Genomic DNA, 20204 nt, shown 5'->3' with positions numbered 1-20204 from the left:
TTGGCTGAATTTATGGCGAGAGGCTAAGGGGCGGGATGGCAGAGGAGGGACCGCGTCTCGAGATGGGGGCTGGGGGTGGCGGTTAAAGGAGTCGCTCCAGGCTGCGGCGCGGTGATGTCAGCTTTCGACGAAAATAGAGAGGGATCGCCTGTAAATCCTCAGCTCCGGCGGGGCTAAACCTTGCAATCCCTCCCCGGCAGGCGCCGAGCCAGGGCGCCGAGGCCTCTACCACCTCCCCCGGCGCGCACACACCGGCACACGAGCACACGCACGCACACACTCCCCCGTACAGACATTCTCTGTCCTCCCCACTGCCACCACTCTCCGTGCCCGCCACTCGGCACGCCAGCCTGCCCCGCAGCAAAGGACAGGTGGTAGCGGCGGCGGCGGGGCGCAGCGTTGTTGCGCGCGCTCCTGTAGCCCCCGGGACAGCGCTGTCTTTGGGAAACCATTCTCCGAACCCTCCAAACCCCCCAGCGCCCAGCCAAGCGCTACTGCAACCTGCGTAGGGGAGAGCGGGACGCGCGCAGTGGAGAGCTAGGACGTGGATTAGCGCCCGCAGGAGCCTCCAGCGCGCGTCGAGGCGCTAAAGGGCTTACCCGGGAGGGGGGTGGAAGGGCGGAGAGAGGCTCCCCCTTAAATACCGCTCCCCCGCACACACGCGCTCACCCCAGCGCCGGCTCGCTCCCTCGCTAGCTGCTGCCGGACTGTGCTGAAGAGGAGGGGGCGTTCCCCAGACCATGGCATCCACTGAAGGGTGAGAGGGCCTTTCTCTATCCTGGAAGGGAAGTGGGAGCCGCTCGCGGGGTGGTGCCCCCCTATCAGGGATGGGGACCGAGAGATATCAGCGCCGGGCCTCTGAGATGGTGGCTGAGCCGTGGCTTGGCTGTAGGTGGGATGATGGGGAGGGGGTTGATTTTCTTTCGTGGAGCTTGCTGTTTAACGCTTTGAGGAAGCCGGGGACAGAGGGTGGTTTTAATTAAAAGGGATAAGATATGATGGAGGTGTGAAAAAGTAAGAAGAAAAAATTCTCTTGGGGTTACTTTTGAGATTTAAAAACAATGAGTGGTCGGCCGCGGTGTGAGCAGACACTGGCTGGACAGACAGCGGACGAACGCCACTGGGGAGCGCGACGGGGGCTGGAAGGTGGGGGCCAGCCGGAATGAATGAGCCCGGACTGGGACCGGGGCGGGGCGAGGATCAGCGCGCGCGGCCTTGAACTCCAGATTTGCAGTCTCGGCGGAGGTGCTGGGACCCCTCGGATCACTCCTTGTCTCTGGATACCGGAATCTCCCTGGCCAGCTCTAAGGAAGAGTGGAAAGATTTGGGTGATTCCCGGGGAAGGCGGGAAAACCTGTGGTTTGGGGCAGAGCAGGAGTCCCCAGACTCTCTCCGGATCAATGTTGGTTTTTCTATTCTGCCTGCAGCCCTGGAGTCTCCCCTTGTCTCTTGAGGCTACATGTGCCTGGAGGAAGCTTCCAGTGATAAATAAGGGCAGTTGTCTTTCCTGTGAGAGAGATGGGGCTGCAAGGGACAGAAGGGCCTGTTAACTACACGTCAAAGGAAGGGTCTTGAATCTTTATCTCCCAGGAAACTTTTGAGGTTTGCTGGAGTCCAAGTGGGAATAAAAAGACTAGTTGGGGAACTCAGCCCTTGGATTAATTAAAAAAAAAAAATGGTACCAGCCACTTGCAAGAGATCACTGGATCCATATTATGTAAAAAGAAAATATCAGGGGCTCCTTTGGACCCAAGTGGAAAAGACATTGGTGCTGGTCCTTTTCAGAGTTTCTGTAATAAATCTAACCAACTTGGCAATCTCATTTTGGGCAATGGATCTCTAAGCAGAAGTGAAAAGCTGGTGTCCAAAGACAGATCTCTAGACTCCAATGAAAAGAAAATATTTCTAAAACTGTCAGTCGGTGTCCAGGGGAAGGAATTCACCCTTTTTCTGTCCTTTGGAGTTCTTCCAAAGGGGTCTGGCATCTTGCATGGCATGACATTTTTTCTTTCTTTCTTTCTTTTTTTTTTTTCTAAAGGTATAACAGCATAGATGACTTCTCCTCCTCCTCCTCCTCCTCCTCCTTCTCCTCCTTCTTCTTATTGTCATCATCCTCATCATTATTATTTTGCTAAAAAGATGCTTTGGAAAGACACCTGTGTACAAGAAGGGTGGCTCTTGTACTAAAATATATTTCTTGAATTAAATATTAAGAGCCTGTATCATTCAACATCAGTGCCTCCCCATGTTTAATTTAAAAGGTTTTCATATTAGAAAAGCTGTGAAGGTATTTCTGGCTGCCTCCAGGGGCCCTTTAGACTTACCCCTGCTTCTAAAGGTCAGGTTGGAAGATACCTGGGATGATATTGGTAGTAGGCGGGTGATGGTAGTCTTCTGAATCCTGCTCTCTTCTAGTTTTGATGGCCAGATAGAAGAGATAGAGGTTAAGGTAACAACAAAACTCCCCAAACTAAGGGTGATTATCTCTCCTATGTCTTACATGAGAGCTGCCAAATGATTGTACATTAAATATAGAGCAGAAGAGATTTTTAGCATTAAAAAATGATATATAACAAATGTTATCTTTATGCATTGTGTGTATTTAAGAAAAGATTGGCTAAAGGTACTTGTATGTAAGAAGTGAAAGAAATGAAAAAATAATCGGAAAGGCTGGGAAACAAATGTCGAAATATCTATGATCCATTGTTATTTAAGAGCAGTAACTGATAGGCAGGAGACATCCTCAAAGTCCTTCTGCTTTATTCTAGGAGCATTTCCTGAGTCCTTCATGTTAGAACATACACCCTAGGATCTCTGGGGGTGGGGGAGGGGGACACAGATATAAACAGACCGGGAGCTGGCTTATAGATGGTTGGTTCCAGCAGAGAACTTTCAGTACTAAATTGTTCATGAGGAGTGATGCAATTCTTTCCTCCTCCTGATACATTTGGTTAATGCATTTGTAAAGGAAAATTCAGGAAGAATCCCTGGGCTGGTGTCCTTTGTTAGCTTTTGCCCTCTAACAATATTAAAGCTATTTCCTTGAAACACACATTGCTGAGAAGGAGGCGAAAATAGCGATATAATTATACGCTTTCAATGTATGTATTTTCAGTTCAACTCTAACCCGGAATGCATGGGGAATTTAACGCTTAGGTGTTGATGTAGTTGCCATCAACAACATAAGTTGATTACTAAATTTTAAAGACTTATTAGCCAATGACATCTAATGTTTATCACTCCACTTTCAAAGATCATTCATGTACATCATCGTGTTTGATTCTTCTAATAACTCTATGAAGTAGGTAGTCCAAAGAAAATAGAATAAAACTATATGGAATATAATGCCATCTTTCCAGGAAGATTCTAGGATGTGGCAGAGCTTTGGAGTTATCATCTGGAATATTATCTTCAAATGTTTTCCTTAAGGAGTTTGTAGGCATGGCTGTGCTAATTATTGGCTTTCTATCAAATCTTTGGCATGCATGTCCTGTGAGTTGTCTTTTAGAATGTTCTTTTTATAACTTGCACTTGTCTTTTGGGGAACATCCTCACCACTGTCTGGTAATTCAAGTTTTCTGATTATTTGGAATTGAGATTTTTTTTAGCATCTAGTGTCTATAAAAACTAACAGTGACTCTTTGGACTCTTTGATGGCACTAAGAAGTGCTTTCCTACATAGCATGGTCTAATTTGATAGTTTAACTTTTTTTTTTTTTTTCTCCCTGAGTTCCCTGTCATGGTTAGAATTACTGAGATGGCTTTTAGGTCCCTGACCCAAATTGCAAAGAGATTACAAGTAGTTGGTGGCAGACAGGCTCAAGTCCTTTATTGACTGGGTCACAGTGGAGTGTTCAGATGCTGAAGAGACAGGCATTTTAGAAATACATTCTTAGGAGTGGGGGACAGCTAGGTCACTACATATATCAGAGACTCAACACGATCTGTCTTCTGATCAGCTCCCAGGAGCCAAGGGGTCAGGGCAAAAGACAGTCTCGAGGGCTTGGGTTTCAGTTTGACTCAGAGAGCAAGTGAAACAGAAAACTGCTGATAGCAAAGACCCTGGTGGAGGAGACCCCTGAATTTATTATTTGAAGCAAAAGAAAACAAAATGTAACAGTTGCTTTCTCCCTTTTTCCCTGGGGAATGAAGTTGAGGTCAGCTGGGGGAAGAGCCCATGGAGTGGGCTTATTTCGGGGGTGAGTAGAGGACATGGGGCTTCAGTTCTAGAGGGGTTTCCATATTGTATGCCTCAGGCTGTACTGGGATTTCATTTCTCATTTTAGAAATATAGAAATTGGTCTCCTTGGGTAAAACAGATATTAGTAGAGCTATAAGAAAGCCATTTCATGTTTACCAAGACAGTCTCTTGTGAGCAATCGAAAGCTTAATTCTCAAGAAATAATTTCTAAATCCAAATGAAACTTGCAAAGTGTAAACACCAGGTTATTAAAAACCAAAACACATGTCTGCACATTAATATCAATGGTTGCTTCTTTTCCTCTTTTATGCAACACAATTAGATGTCTTCCGTTTGGCTTTAGTTTTGAGGGATGTGTAAGACAAGGAGAAGTCCTCTAGAGATGACACTTTGGCTTCAAAAATAAGCAACATTTAACAGCCAAGTGTGAGATTTCTGGGTCAGTATGCCATAAATCCTACAGTTCCAGAACTGCAAATCTCTTTCACAGTCTGAAGCTCAACACAGGTTGAATTCAATGAAAATTCCCTTCTGACATTTCCCTCATGGCTGTACCCACACAATGCCCACATGTCTGTTTTCTTCCTTTTACAGGAAAACTAAATTGTTCTCCATATCGGATTTTCTTCCCCAATGGACTGGCTTGCCTCTCAGAATGAACCAAATCTCCTCTTTATTTCAGTCACCTGCTATAATTATTTTAATCTAATAAAGCACTAATAATTTAAAATCATCTAGCAATCATAGACATCATTCTCAAGGTAAAATTTTAGTTTTGTTTGCATTTTAAGAACTTGTCCTCACAGTCTGGAAAAATAATTCCAAAAAATAACAAAAGCCAGACATCATCTTCCTTGCAATTTTTGCTTTCATGCCCTTAACAGCTTGTTGGGGGCAGACAGGATGCTTCATAGAAAGGGTTTTAGAATCCAGATTATGGCAAATCTCTTTATTTACCAGGATTGTAAGCTTGCTCTCCTTCCCTCTGTCCGCCCCTCACCCTGCAATACTCCAAACGCCAAGTCCTTGGGATGAATTAATTAATTTAAAAATATTAATTAATTCATAATTTAAAAATATCTCATTGCTCCATCTCCATGTGTCCCATCATTGATTGGAGGCAGATGGCTGCATATTCACTAGTAGAATAGAAAAGAACTGGCAATGCATTATAAACCTGTCTGTTTGACTTTAAGTAATGGCAGAAAAGACAATGGATCAACAGTATTAATGGAGAATGAAGGGTAGACATTTAGTCTTTTAAAGAGAAGAACTCGTTTTCTTAATGCTCTGTGTGTGTGTGTGGGGGGGGTGCGTTTTCAAGGTGTTTTTCAACAATGTTGATATTTACTCATTTTTTCTTTCATTTATTTACTTAATGTCTCACTTAGATGGGCAGCTGTGACTGCTGCCTGCTGATCCACTGTCTGGTGTCTCGGTAACCTTGCCAGCTGCTGTGGATTACAGACTTGTTGAGCAAGAACTGTCCTTCGAAAATGGAAGGAAGGAAATGAATGCCATTTTGGCAGATAGACTTGATCTGTGTCAATATGGTTCCTGTCTAGGATGGATGATGGCAAATGTTAAAGACCTTGAATGAAGTCCATGGGGACAGAGATGGAGACATTGTCCCCATACTCCACTGGATATTGCGGACTTCATTTAAATTGTGGAGAGTGCTCTCTTCTGTTACATTTGGCTAGGAGGGCCATCTGTCACTGGCTGTTTGCAATTTGGCATTTCCATCAGGTGCTCCTGCTACTCCTAATTCTCAGCCACTGTGCTCTTGGGATCCCATTGCTGGCGACAAAGTTGGAAGGGGGGGCGCTGAGACCTGTCTGTCACCCCAAGCTTTGCTCTGTGAACAGCATTGGTGTTGAGCTCCTGTGGACTTTATGTGGCCCACAGGAACATTCTTTTTTTTAAATTTTAATTTAATTTAATTTAATTTTTATTTTTTTGGCTTTCAGAAGATTTTGAAAATGTTCAAATTATTTACTAACTTAAAAATATTTCACCTAAAAAGAAATTCTGATTCTGGATTTTCTTAAAAATTGGGACAATTGATGACCAAGAACCTGCCTTTTTGTCTTAGTACCATTTATTGAGTAATTACACAGCCCAGGATCTTTAAAAGTACAATGCATGCATTAATTTATTTAGTCCCAGCAACAGTGCGAAACAGCAAGTGCTATTATTAGTCCCATTTACAGGAATAGAAACCAAGGCACAGACTGATTAAGTAGCTTACTCAAGATTTCACAGCCAGTGAGTGGCAAAGTCTGGCCTTTAACTCTGGATGCTGACTGCTGGGGTTATGCTTCTAACCACTGGCTGTGCCTTTTAGTTCCATGGAGCAGCATGTAGCTGAGGCTAAGGAGTAGGTGTGTCTGGAGGCAGGGCACAACTTTCCAGGTTGGGCACCATCATTGGGACCATTCCAGTTGTGTGTCTCCAAGGCAGATATTCTGAGAGCTTGGATTCCATGCTTAGGGTATGCCACTGCCTGGTGGTTTTAGATTGAAGACTTATTCAAAACCCCATTTCTATGTAATGAAAGGTTAATTCGTGCAACTTTTTATTTGTATCCTTGTAACCACTTCTTGTTATTTCCTTTATCTTTGCTGTGGGTTGTTCTTAATAGAGAGTTCTTTCATAATTATTGATTGCCAGGAAGCTAATAGCATTGTCTCATCTTGATGTAGTGTTTTTAAACAGGCCAGGGCCTGACCACATGGGCCAGTCTTTGGAATATTGACTTATGGGTATGTATTCTTGGTGGCAAATGTGGCTTGGAATACAGCCGCCCCTGGAACTTATGCTTTTGCAGTCTTCAAGTGCAGCTCTTTAGGGTTGTGATTTAACTTACCCATCCTTCTGAAACAGCTACTGACCCTGTCCTTCTGGGAGTTGGGCTGATATTGTTTGTTTTATAACAGATGCAAACAGTGATGACCTAAGGATACCTTTTGAATGGGGAAGAAATCTTTCAGAGGCCATATTTGTCTATTGAAGAGTAGCACAGTTTGCTGACCACCCAACAGGGGGCAGTAAAGGTGGGCACCGGTGGTCTGACATTTTTAGGGAATCCCAGTTTCCACAGCATTTTTTTTTAAATAATTTTTTTTTGTTTTTTTTTTCCCACCAAATATGTAATTTGGAAATAGTAAGATAATTGCAGTACATCAACAGTGTTCATTACTATCACCATGCACAAATATAAATAGGACCATTTATTTGAACTTATGCCAAGGATATGTGACAATACATATGTGACATCACTCAATTCTTGGAAAACTCCTAGGGGATATTATGCTCATTTTATAGATGGAGAGACTGAAACATAGAGTCTTTGTTTTGATTTTGTGCCATCACTGGGTTCTTTACTTTTCTGTGCCATCTAATCCTATGGTCCTTCATTCATATTGTGTACGTTTTGCAATTTATCCTCATTTCCTGAAACTCTCACAGACCTTTCTTTTATTTTTGTTGTCTTTGCTCCAGTGAGTGCCTCCAATCATTTTGATCAGAGAAGGCAAGGTAGCTTGTCCTTGGTGAGAAAAGGGTATGAGGAATTGAAGAGGTGGCGTATAAGATAGAAAGCAATGGCTACAGAAGGAAGTTAATCTTTGAACAGAGATGGGCCATTGAAAAGAAAATGCCACCAAAAAAAAAAAAAAAGAAAGAAAAAAAAGAAAAAAAGGTGGAGTAAGTTTAGGCAACTGAGAGGGATTGTCATCGCTCAGTTTGTTGACTTCAAATCAGAGAACTTCAGATGGAAGGATCAGCTGTGCATGAAGGAGAACAAGGAAAAAGAGGACAGATAAAACAAGAGACGCATTCTTCTCTATTAGTGTCAGGGAAAACCCACTGTTACAGACCAACCTGGTTTTTTGTTTTCACCTTGGTCTTGACTTAAAAGGACAGTTGGGATCTGACAGCCAGCTTCATTGAGAGAGTGGATGGAACTCAACATGAACTTGCACAGCTGGATATACCTGTGAAATGGATGGGCATTGACTGACAGCACTCACCTTCACACCCCAAAGGGACTGATGGTCCCCAGGGGATTGGTTTAGCTGTTATTTTTTTATACTTATATGCAACCCATATGGCCTAGGAAAAAGTGTCAAAAATAAATATTGGTCTAATTTCTAAGAATGGATTAGAGAGTAATGCAATCATAGACGGAATCTATTTCCCCAGTGTCTTTCTGGAATTCAGAGTCATCAATCAGCACACATTTGTAAAATCATTATGGAATTATAGCACTGAAAGAATCATTGAGTTTTAGATCATGATTAATTGCTAACATTTCAAATGAAGAGCTAATCGTTTGTAGGAGTTTATCCATCTGAGAACATTCGGATTTGGATTCTTTTTTGTAGACATTAATACATTGGGCTTGGGGCATTATGGCTGGTTGGTTTCAGGAAACTTGATTCTGAAATGAAGACTTGTGTGTATGAAGTGTCTTGACAGTTTATGCACTCGGCATAAAGTGCTGCGAAGGAGGGAAGGAAGCAGTGGTGGACAGTCACAGCAAGGGCCACAACCCACCCACTGTAAGACCTGGAGCAAGGATGGTTCTTCAGATGGTGCCTGTAGAGGAAAAGTGTGTGGCCTTTCTACCCTTGTTTTTACCAGCCATTGGATGCAGCTCTGCTCAGGCAGGGGCTGTGGCCTGAGTGAGTATAGGGCAAGGATTTGGAGAGGAGTGTTCTTAAGAGCTGTCACTTACTAACACTCCCAGCCATGAAGCCAGTGATTCTTTCTGTCATAAGTGTGGAGGTTTGGGATTCTAGGCAGCCTACCACACCATCCACAGACTCTAAATTCAATGTTTGCAAGACAACAAAATAAGGAATACAATTGCCTTCCATCTGAATAGGAGGCCGCCACAAAGTTACCATCTGTAACAAGTACTATACCTTATGATTTAGAGGATACAAAATTTCAGTTAGATGGCCTATTGTACAACCAGGGATTATAGTTAATAATAACATGTTATATACTTGAACATGCTAGAGAGTACATTTTAAGTGTTGTTTACACACACACACACACACAGTATTCAAGGTAATAGATATATTAATTATCTTGATTTGGCTATTCCACACTGTATACATATATTGAGACATTGTGTTGTATATCAAAAATACATAGAACTATCTATTATACATTAATAATAAATAAGGCTATACCTTAAAATAATGGTGTTGTATGAAAAAAATGAAAAGGGAAGTAAGATTCTTGTGGGCAAGAGGGGAAGAATTAGGGATTACCATCTTCCTCCAGTTTAGTTGTGACTCACAGAGCCAATAAGGACAGGTGACAGAAGCCCTTCTTTCTGCTTCAGTCCTTCTGAGGATGCCTGGTCTAAAAGAGAAGATGGTTTTAACCTTAGGGAGTAAAGTCAACTCCTGATTTCTATCTGGTGTGGTGAAATTAATGGGAGGGGTCAGAAAGTCCAGGAGATAAATACAAGGGAATCAGACCATAGGTATTATTGATATTTCCAGTGTCCAAAGCACCTGTTTTTATATTCCAGCTGTATTTATATTCCAGTATTATTTCCCAAGGAATCCTTACTTGGGAGGAAAGTGGGCAATGACTGGATGGCCTTTTCTGGAATATCTATTTTATTGTTCTATGATCCGAGAAGTCAGGCATTCTGTCAACCTCTGGCCAATGGTGGTCTCGAATGTTGACATTTCTATGCTCTATTTCATTGGTAGATATTAAGGTATGTTCAGAGATGAAAGAACACTTTTGTACCTAATCCAAGGCCTTGTAGATCATAATTCTTTACGTTCTTTCACCTCATTTTCTTTTGTCACTTTAGTCTGCTTTCTGAGACTAGGTCACTAATTACCGTTGTTTGTGTTTTTATTAGCACAATATAATTCAAGAGGCTCAGGTAGAGAAATAGAAGATAAAGCAAGCGAACCAAAGTTTCATTAAAATTTCTTTCCTTTCTTTACTAGTTTTAATAATTGAAATATGTTATTGTTTTGGCAGATGAATATTGTGCTTATTTCCAGTATTTGTATAACAATATTACAGATTATTTTCAATTGTATTTAAAAAATACATTTTGCATGTAGAATATAACTGTCAGCCAACTAAAAAACTCTAAAGGATTTGTTATTCACTGTAAAAAAAATTGTTAACAAAAGTTTTAACCTTATGTCTTTTAGACCAGTGGCTCTTTCCATAACACAAAACATAGCATTGTTTAAAATAAAAATATAAACCTATTACATTATGGAATGGCACAAAGAAGTAAAAGACTATCTCCTGCCATACACAATAGTGCACACTTGTAATTCCAGTGACTGTGGAAGTGGAGGTGGGAGGATTGCTTAGTTCTGGCAACTAAGCAAGACCCTGTCTCAAAATAAAAAATAAAAAAATGGGCTGGAAGTGTAGATCAGTGGTAGAATGTGCCTGAGTTCCATCCCCAGTACCACAGGTACCATACACACACACAGTCTCCCACTAGGACCTCTTCGGAAATCCTGTTCTTGTTTTGTCTGCACTTTGAACCATTTTTCTATGCACATGTAAACATTGTAATCTCAATATGCAAATTGCACCTTCCAATAGACTACCCTAACAATTTGCCTTTCACTTAATACTTTTATGTATATAAGCATGTGGCATAAATATGTACATAAATATTTAAACATATATATTTTATATAGAACTTGTAACACCTAAAACATATATGTATGGGTATATTATAATTGATTCAAAGAGTTCGTGATTGACTTAATTAGTCCTTGATTTAAGTTATCACCGAGTCTTCATTATTATAATGATGTTGGGTAGAATATGGATGGAGAGGGGGTGGGGTGCAGATGTTCCAAAGATAGCAGCAATAATTTAACTGCAAGTTAGTGGTATGAACTAGAGCACAGTGACCAACATGCATTACCAGATATCAGGGGTATTAGAAGGACTCAGAGCCCAAGAGCATGTGGAGTGAGCAGGAGGAAGGGAGTAGCATCATCTCACAGGTTGCTGGCTCAAGTAAATAGGGGGTGAGGTGAGTGCAGAAAAATAATTTTGGAGCAAAATGGCATCTTTGAAGAAGAAAGAGATAATGGATTTGGCCCAGTAGGCTGGGTTGGGATTTTTGTGTATGTGGGATAGGAGGTGGAGATGTTCATGTGAGAGGCTGGAGTGTTTGTAGAATGGCAGTTATAACTGTAGAAGAAAATGAGCTCACTCAGACAAATCATGAAGGCTGGAAGAAAGAACTGGGCTGAGGGAAGGCTCCAGGGGAGCTCTGTGGCCATGAAGATGAGCAGAAGGAGGTGAGTCAGGATGTGTAGCATACCACTGTGCTACAATCTCAGCCCTATCAACCAGCTTTTTGATTGCTAAGTGTTAACAGGATTCAAGGAAGTTATAAGAGCAATCAGTTGGGTGACAACTCCTCTTGTGAAGCCAAACATGCAGTTGTCATAATCCATCATGTCCCCGTCCTGCTGCCTGAGAAAGATTTCCAACTCCTATACCTGTGGTTCTTTTAAAATGCAAAGAAGCATAATCAATCAGATGTGCATCTCTGAGCCCCCCAGCTTTCCCAAGACCACTTGCCTCCTCCCAGAGTCACCTCTCTCTATTTTTTTCCTTGTTCTTTGTTAAAAAAATAAATAAGTGAGGAGATGCTAGAATGGATTTGACATTCAATTACAAAAGAAGCAATCTAAGTCAAAGATGATTTTCACATTGCATCAGTGAATAAAACCCAAGACTTGACAGTTTAACGACTTATAAAAACTGATTTAGAAAAAGAAAAGTTGCCAGGAGCTGACAACATTGTTTTTAAATCTTTGCTTTTAATGATTAAAGAGGATTTTTAGTGCATTGAATCATTCCCAATAGAGTCCCCTTACTGAGGCTTTCTATAGGTCTAGGAGTAATGTCTGGAAGTTGGTGTGTGTGTTTTCTGGTAACCAAAATAAAAAATGATAGATACTTCTATTTTTTGAAGAAGGGAAGTCCCCTCCCCCTGCCCCCCATAGTTTTCTGGTGATTGGACATGACTGGGGAGGTACTTGTTGGGTCCTGTTGGGATGAGAGAATAAAACAATGTCAGATATTCTCCTTTTGGACTCTGAGGCCCTTACTGTGTGGGTCCTATGCAGGGAAGAAAGGTCAGTGTATGGCACCCCCTTCCTGAGCTTATAGCCAGTCCTCTTGGATTGAGAATCCAGGCACTCACACTGCCATATTTGAAGGAAAAAGTAGACTCAAAGCCGAGATTCTGCATTGTCTAGTCTACTCCGTTATCAATGTCATTGGCAGTGATGTCCTTCAAGAGTGATGGCTTACACGATTTTGTTGGTACTTCCTTTGCTTTCTCCCTCCCTCTGAAGACTCTCCGTGGGCTTCTCCAGGGGCTCCAGATCTCAACACAATGCATATGTGATTGTTCAGCAATGGGGAAGGCCTAACCAATTTCTCCAGCAGGGGGCGCAGTGGAGCCACAGTCTACCAGCAGCTGGGCAATGGGGATTTTTTTTCCGTGCAGCTCTGAAGCAAGAGCCAGTGGGTGAATCGTTCTTTCCCAGACCAGCACCAGCTGTTGCCTGGAATTTTAAGAAGGGAAGCCCTACCACTTTGATTATTTACATACCAAGTGACCTGGAGTTGTTACATCAACCAGAGGCCCAGAGCTCTCTGGAGGCCAAGGCCACACTGGGACACCTGGGCCAAGTGAGGCTGGACATGCGGGTAGACAGCAGTTACCACCTTATCCCTGGAACCTCTTCCTCAGCCTTGTCCTCCTCTTCCTCCTGGCCTTTCCCTGGGAGTCAGCAGCAAGGTTGGAGCAAGATTTGCTGGTTCTGGAGCTCAGGTAGGTCCAAACTGGTTTCATCTGGATTATTGACAAACTTTTTAAGGTGAAGGGACAACCACGGGATAGGTGGGGGGACTTTAAAAGCAGGAGGGAAAGGTACTTGAGGGATTAAAGAGAATATTATGAAAGGGCTGGAAGAGCCCCAGAATAAACACACAAGAATGGAAGCAGGAAAACAGATATTCTTTTCAAAAGGACCAACCAGCCACCCTAGAAGTCCAGCTTGTGTTTCAATCCAATTGGCAACAAAATTAAAATAGGCAGGAAAATGCCACGTGTTTGTTAAAGGACACTGGTCCTCAGGATTTCGGGGTTGAGTTACGTGTCCGTATGTTTGTCTAAGGAGGTCTTTTCTCTTCGCCTTGAGCTAACCTGCTATGGCATGTGCGTTTTCAGGGAGCAGAGAAATCGTGATTCTGTCCAACTGTGGTTTCGGTGCTTCACCAGGAGGCATTTTAAAATTAACCTTGGAGGTTCTCAGCGTCACTGGATCACAGGTTATTATTTGTTCAAGAGCTCACTGGATGAGTTCTTTACCAGAAGAGTTTCTGGTTTCTCCTTCAAGACAGTCTTAGATTATTTGGGCATAAACAGAGGAACACGTGGAACACAGTGATGTCTTCATGGGCATGTGACTTAGGCAGTCTGTGGTTTAATGTTTGACTGTTGTCCTGTTGGAATTTTTCGTAACAAGAGGCTCTGAGTTTTCATTTTGCACATGACCACAAAAATTATGTGGCTGCTTCTATTGCAAAGCCACACATGAATGAAATAGTCTGGTGACTATGAACTTGATAAAGATGAGATGACCTTGGGAATATGTGCACTAGAATGTTCCAGTAGTGAGCTGCTTAGCACAAAACAGCTTCTGAAAACCAGTGTTGCACAGACGTTAAAAGGATGTGTTGTATATTCAGAAGACCCAAACACACACTTCCTGTTCTGTCATTCACTAGCTGTATGACTTCAGAGAAGTTAAACGGCCTCCCTGAGACTCAGTTTCCTTGTTAAACATGAACACTAATCATCTACCTGACAGGATTTTGGAAGGAATTAAGCAAGACAGGTGTGAAGCTCTCAGCATAGTTCCTGGACAGGGAAGGTTCCCTGTGATGGTGACTATCATTCTTGGAATTTCACTGCTGTGTTACTTTTAGTTGGCTGAACTGGGGTTGGTTTTTCATGAGCCTCATGACTGTGCAAATTAGGTTGCTTGGTGCATACCGAGAGGTATGTTTGCTCAGTCTCTCTCATAGAGCCGCAGGCGATAAGATTAGAAAGGAGCTCCTAGCTGCCTTTGGTCTTATGAGTGATGTCTTTGCATTAGTGAAGGGCTGTTCCAAGATTCTTCTCTTATGTGCTTTTAACCACTCAACTGTTTTTGAATTGACATACTTCTGACTTCAAATGAGTGGGATTCCCCCCCCCCCCAACACCAGAAAGGTATCCTACATCTCAAATTTCCTTCAGGCATTAGATACCTGGAATTAGCATCTGCTCTCACAAATTCAGGGCTCAGTCCCACAAGTCTGTTCCCACTTCAGATGCTAGTCCAAAGTCACAGGACGTCTCTGGTTCTTCTGACTGTCACGCTCTAAATCAGGGGTTCCCAGGACTCCTCTCCTCGTGTTCCATAAGTCAGGAGAACAGCTCACAGAATGGACTGAAATGCTTTACCTGTGTTTGATAGTTGATTCTAAGGGATACAAACTCAGGAACAGTCTAGGAGAGATGCACAGAGCGAAGAATGGGGGAAGGGAGCAGGTCTTACTTAGAATCCCCTCAAACCTCATCATTTAGAGATTTTTGGGAGGTTACAACACTCAGGCATGACGGATTAAATCATTGGCCATTGGTGACTGACTAACCCCATATCTAGCCCTTCTTTCCTCCCTGGAGAATTTGGGGTGGGGCTGAAAGTTTCAACCCTTGATTTTTTTGTGGTGACCAGTCCCCATTCTGAAACTTTCTGCAGACCTCCAGCCACTGGTCATCTCATTAGTATACAAACCAGCTATCAGTATCCAAATGGGTGACACTCTTATCAGTTCAGTGGGATTCCAAGGACTTTAGGAGCTGCGTGCGGTGCCAGGAACGTGGGACTAAAACCAAATATTTAGTCTTGATTAGATTGTAAGCCTGTAATATCAGGTTTCCCCAAGCAAGGAGTTCCCTCTGCCCCACTCGTTCATTCATTCCTAGACTAAAAATACAACTGATTGTAATAGGGAGAGGTTGGGTAGAGGGACAAGGAACAGAAGAGTTACATTCAGGCTTTGGTCAGGTGGCCATGAGGCAGGGGCACCATAGAGGGACCCAAGCCTTGGGAGGAGATGGCTTGAATGACTCTTGTTTTTAACACTGAAGGGCTACGGCTTCCTTTCTGTGAAGTTACCACCACCTATCTCAATAGGTTCAAGATTTCCAACACCTTAATGTACCTCAAGGGATATTTGCTTAGTAATTCCAGTGAGATAACTGAGTTTAACTGAGAAACCTGAGTGTTACAGTTACCAAGTAATTAGGGCATGGGGATCGGTGGAACCTGTGTGTCTTTAGAAAAAGAATGCTTGTCTTTCTTAAAGCATAAAAAGTAGCAAGCAGGTAGGCACTGAAAGATTTCTAGACCACTATTTTTCAGAGAAATCAAGTAGTTAGAAAGACATCTGCTTTTGCTGTTATTATTCTCATTTTCAATGTTATCTCTCAGCTAAATTTTATGATACTCTGATTTTTTTTAGGGTTGTACCTATATATCACAGGGATAAGTCATATTAAGGAATATTTTATAAAGGTGGAGAGTTTATCCATATTCAGTTTTAAGGTAGACATATTAAGTAGATATAACCAAGATTTTAAAAGCCTTAACACTAACTATCTTGCTAACCAGCAAATAAATATCTTTAATATTGGAATATTTCAATAGTGATGCATGTTTAAATATTGATACTTTTTTATATAAAAATAGGAGTGTAGCTTACAAATTGTCTTATAACCTCATTTTTTTCACTTGACATGAATGTGTTGTGAACACAGGTTAATAAATTAATCTATATGCTTGCTTAATGGCCACACAGGCTATTCATTTTGTTTTCCTATTGTTGGATATTTAGCTTGTTTCTAATCTTTCTCTATTATAAACATCTTATATACCTATGGTAGCCCGTCTCATTATCTCCCTAGGGCTTATTGCTAGAAGTGAAATCATTGCACACATTTCTCATTTTGACACATATTGTCCAATTATGCAGAGCCTGAGGGTCTGGAGGTTCCCAGATGCAATTGCTTTTTGGGTCCACTCACTGCAGTGAATTGCAAAATGGAATGGCTGTGGGGGTTAACTTTGAATTCTTCATCATGTGGCAAAAACCTGAGCCAGGTTTAGGCTAAGTAATGTGTTTCCCTAAACTTGGTAAGTTTGGGTTTTTTCCTATGCTGACCTCATATTTTACATATCCTCTCTGACATCCCGTATCAGTTTCAATTGAAACTGATGGTCACATCCTTCTGAATGGGGATTTTGTACAAATTGTGGGACATTCTCTGAAGTATTTATCTGTAATTATGTAGAGATTACACTGTATTCTAAGGGTTTGCTCTCTTCTATTGAGTGCTTGCTGTGAAAAAAAAAAAGAAGTGTATTAGTCCATTTTGTGTTGCTGTTAATAAAATACGTAAAGATGGGTAACTAACAAAGTAGTTTGTTTGGCTCATGAGTCTGTTAGTTGGAGGTTCCAAAGAGCCTAGCACCAATGCTTTGACAAGTGCTCCATTGGCTGCCTTATTCCATGTTGAATTGGGAAGGGAAATGATGGCATGCTGCAGAGACCAGGCATGGAGGGTGGGTTTGTTTTATAGCAATCTGTTCTTGAGAGACCTGTCTCTCCAGGGCCAACCCTACTCTGAAGCCAGTATTAATCCATTGGTGAGGGTGGAACCCCCCCATGACCTAATGACCTTCAGGCCCTGCCTCTTGAAGTTTCCACCATCTCCACACCACCACACTGAGAACCAAACCTCTGGTACATGAACCTTTTTTTTTTTTTTTTAATAGTATTTAGTTGTCAATGGGCCTGTATTTTATTTATTTATATGCGGTGCTGAGAATCGAACCCAATGCCTCACACATGCTAGGCAAGTGCTCTACCGCTGAGACACTATTCCAACCCTATAGGAACTTTTGGGGGACAAACCTCACCCAAACCAGAGCAGAGCAGCTCCTGACTTATTCAGGGCTGGGTCCTTCCTTTTGACCCTATCTTTTTGCTACAGATGGAAAGAACTGAGCATCCTCTTTATTTGGAGTAGGAATGGGTTATCTAACAGGCTACATGTAACTGGAAAAGGTATCTTGGCTGCTGGGTTTGCTTCTCTTGTTCATAACCATCCTGTGTCAAGACCTAGTCCTGCTCTGTCCCAGGGCACCTCACCACCTGCTGTGGTGGTCATCCAGAGTGTATATCTGAGCTCTCCGGTGGTGCCATCTACACCGTGAAGGGAGACGGAGAATTGAGGGCTCTTCTGGATAAACTGAACAGGGGAAATCATCCAGTCTGGCTTAATTGTCTGTGTAGTTCAAAGGGAAGGTGTTTGGAACAAGTGATTAAAGGTACCTGCTTTAATTTCTCATATGAGTTAGGAGGTGATTACAGGGAGTCAAGTCTCTGTTTAAAGTCACACTTGACTATCCTGGGGAGAAAGGAGAGCTAAACTGGGCAGATGGCAAGATGGGGGTGGGGCAAGGGGAGGAGGAAGAAGAGCACTCAGGACATGCTAAAGGAAAGTGTGGATAGGAACAGATTGCAAGCCAAACATTTTTATTCTGGAAGTAACTTGTGGGCTGATGCAAATAAACTCAAATGAACTATGTCCCAGCATGGACTGGTGGCCTGGCTGTGGGCAGGTGATGCAGTGCCTTCCCAAACAGGAGGCTGCTTATGGGCTCCTCTGAAACGCCCCCTTCCTGTCCCACAGTGCAGACAGTTGGTATGTAAAGAGGAGGCTAAGCCTTCTGCAGCTTAGGGTAAGATTTTGCCTGTATTTAGCACTCCTAAGATTAAGTAACTCATATCTTTCTGACCCAGTCAGGCCGTGGCTTACTTTCTATTTCCAGGTAAACTGGGGACCCCAAATATCTGTGTGAGCAGCCTTAAGGTAAAGCAGGATGGTGCAGCTGTAGGCTTAATATCTTTAAATGGACTATACGATGTGGGTAGGGCTTCAAATTCGGGCTGTGTTTCCTTGGACAAGCTCAGACCATCTTTCTGTTTTTTTTTTACCCTTCAAAAAAGAGTGATCAGGGGATGAAAGTTGGAAAAGAATGCCAAACTGGCATGCAGTGTTATTTTAGGGATAATATGGTGTTTCTGCTTGTCACCGTGGATGCAGAATGTTCCAGGACATTTGGCCCAGCCCCCCCCATTATTCCTGAGGTCCAAGATTGAAATGAGTAGAGAGTCTGGGTTTTAATTCTAGCTCTGGTCAGTGGTCGCTGGACCAGAATTCCTTCTACTGTATCTCAAACTATGCCCTGGGAGTTTGAAAGACTGGAAGAAAGACAGAAAAGAGGTTCACCTTGTCTTAGGCCATTTGTGCTCCTATAACAGAGGTCTATACACTGGGTGGCTTATAATAATAGAAACTTATTTTTCTCAGTTCTGGAGGCTGGGAAGTTCATGATCCAAGTAGTGGCAGATTCAGTGTCTGGGGAGGGCGGGTGTCATCTCCAGTGGAAAGGGAGAGAGAGCTGCCTTGGCCTCTTTGATGAGGACACTGATCCCACTCCCAAAGGCTCTAGCCAGAGGTAAGAATCATTTCTCAAAGACCCACCTCCCGACACCATCACCTCGGGGGTTAGGATTTCAACATGAGAACTGTAGAAGGACACAAGTCTGATGACCCTGGCCATCCAGCCTAAGTCCCAAGACTCTGGCTCCGGCATGTTACAAGCTTTCCCTCTTTCTGCCCATGACATGTGCTTTACAAGACATATCACCTACTTGACCTGGGACCTGGACTTCACCTTGGACAACCCCTTCCCAGATTCTGGCTGGGCTGGAGCCTCTGGGGTTCACCATGGCTTGCTGCTGCTCCCTCTGCTCCTTCCAAGGAATGTCTAGTGACTCTTGGTGGTGGGGAGAGGCGGGGAAAGGCAAACGTCCCTTTGCTGCCCTGTCCTCGAGTTTTCCAGAGCCTCGCACATAAAAGGAGGAGGTCACTGTTCGGACTTGATCAAAGACTAAAAAAAAATTAAAATTGAAAATTAACCATAAAATGGCTACGCTCAGGGTTTGACAAGAGATCTCATGAGAGGAAACTCGGTCCAGGTGCCTGGCTCTATGTAGGCTGTCTTCCTCAGAGGAAGCACTTCTCTTTCAGTCCTTCACTGGGCAAATCACATGCTGCCCACAGGGAAGTGGCATGACCCCTGGAGCCCCTCCCTGCACAAGGATAGCCTGTAGTCGCTCACCGTGAGGTGTTCTTGAAGTCAGAACTCGTCACTGTGGACAGCACGGTCAGGGGCACCCCCGGAACAATGCTGTCTCGACCGCCGTGAGAGCCCCCTTCCTCCTGGTCTCTGGGATCCTTTGGGTAACTGTAGCCCATGACTGTCACTCAGCACAGGGAGTGCCCAGGCTCTGAGGACAGTTGGCCGAGGCAGCTCTCTCTCCCCTTCCATTGGAGAAGACCTCCATACCTACCAAGGAGAGAAAAAATTTTCTCAAAAACAGTATGATTGTCATCTGTATCCTCCATCGGTCACAGGGAGAACCCTGGACTTGATTGTGCACAGCCTTCTCCTCGTCTTCCAGTTTCCATGGAACGTGTAGTGGCTCAGCCATGAAACAGGAATGGGATTCAGTCCTCTGCTTCCTCTAGATCCAGGGCCATACATTGCTACTCAGTCCTACTAGCTAGATGAGATCTACAGCCTTCAGTTGACCTTGGTTGGCATCCTCTTTGGCTGGTAGAATGGGGGTCTTGCAGCTGTGAAGGAGGAGCTGAAGGTAAGGCCATACAGTGAACGCTCCATAGAAAAGCAGAAGGCCGTGGGCCCCTGGCTTGTCCTGGCTCTTTCTGCTGTGTCACCTAGAAATTTTCTGAAGGCCAAAGTTCATGTTCATTCCT

At 43.1% G+C, this 20204-nt stretch overlaps 1 protein-coding gene across 2 annotated transcripts in view; it reads left to right on the top strand.

The window, feature by feature from the left end:
• The first annotated feature begins 97 nt into the window (after positions 1-97).
• Slc1a2 (solute carrier family 1 member 2) overlaps positions 98-20204 on the top strand; it is a 138024-nt gene continuing 117917 nt past the window's right edge. The window contains exon 1 of one of the 2 annotated variants that reach the window (XM_048788591.1): positions 98-757. In XM_048788591.1, the coding sequence (XP_048644548.1) occupies positions 741-757 (17 nt within the window). In that variant the 5' untranslated portion in view covers positions 98-740. Of the gene's footprint in view, positions 758-12955; positions 13074-20204 lie in introns of those variants that run through there. The other variant, XM_015477780.2, reaches the window with a different exon arrangement.

Source organism: Marmota marmota, unplaced genomic scaffold (genome assembly GCF_001458135.2).
Source record: "Marmota marmota marmota unplaced genomic scaffold, marMar, whole genome shotgun sequence".
In the NCBI taxonomy this organism is placed as follows: domain Eukaryota; kingdom Metazoa; phylum Chordata; class Mammalia; order Rodentia; family Sciuridae; genus Marmota; species Marmota marmota.
Note: the sequence above shows the minus strand (reverse complement) of the source record. Positions and strands in the feature narration are given on the sequence as shown.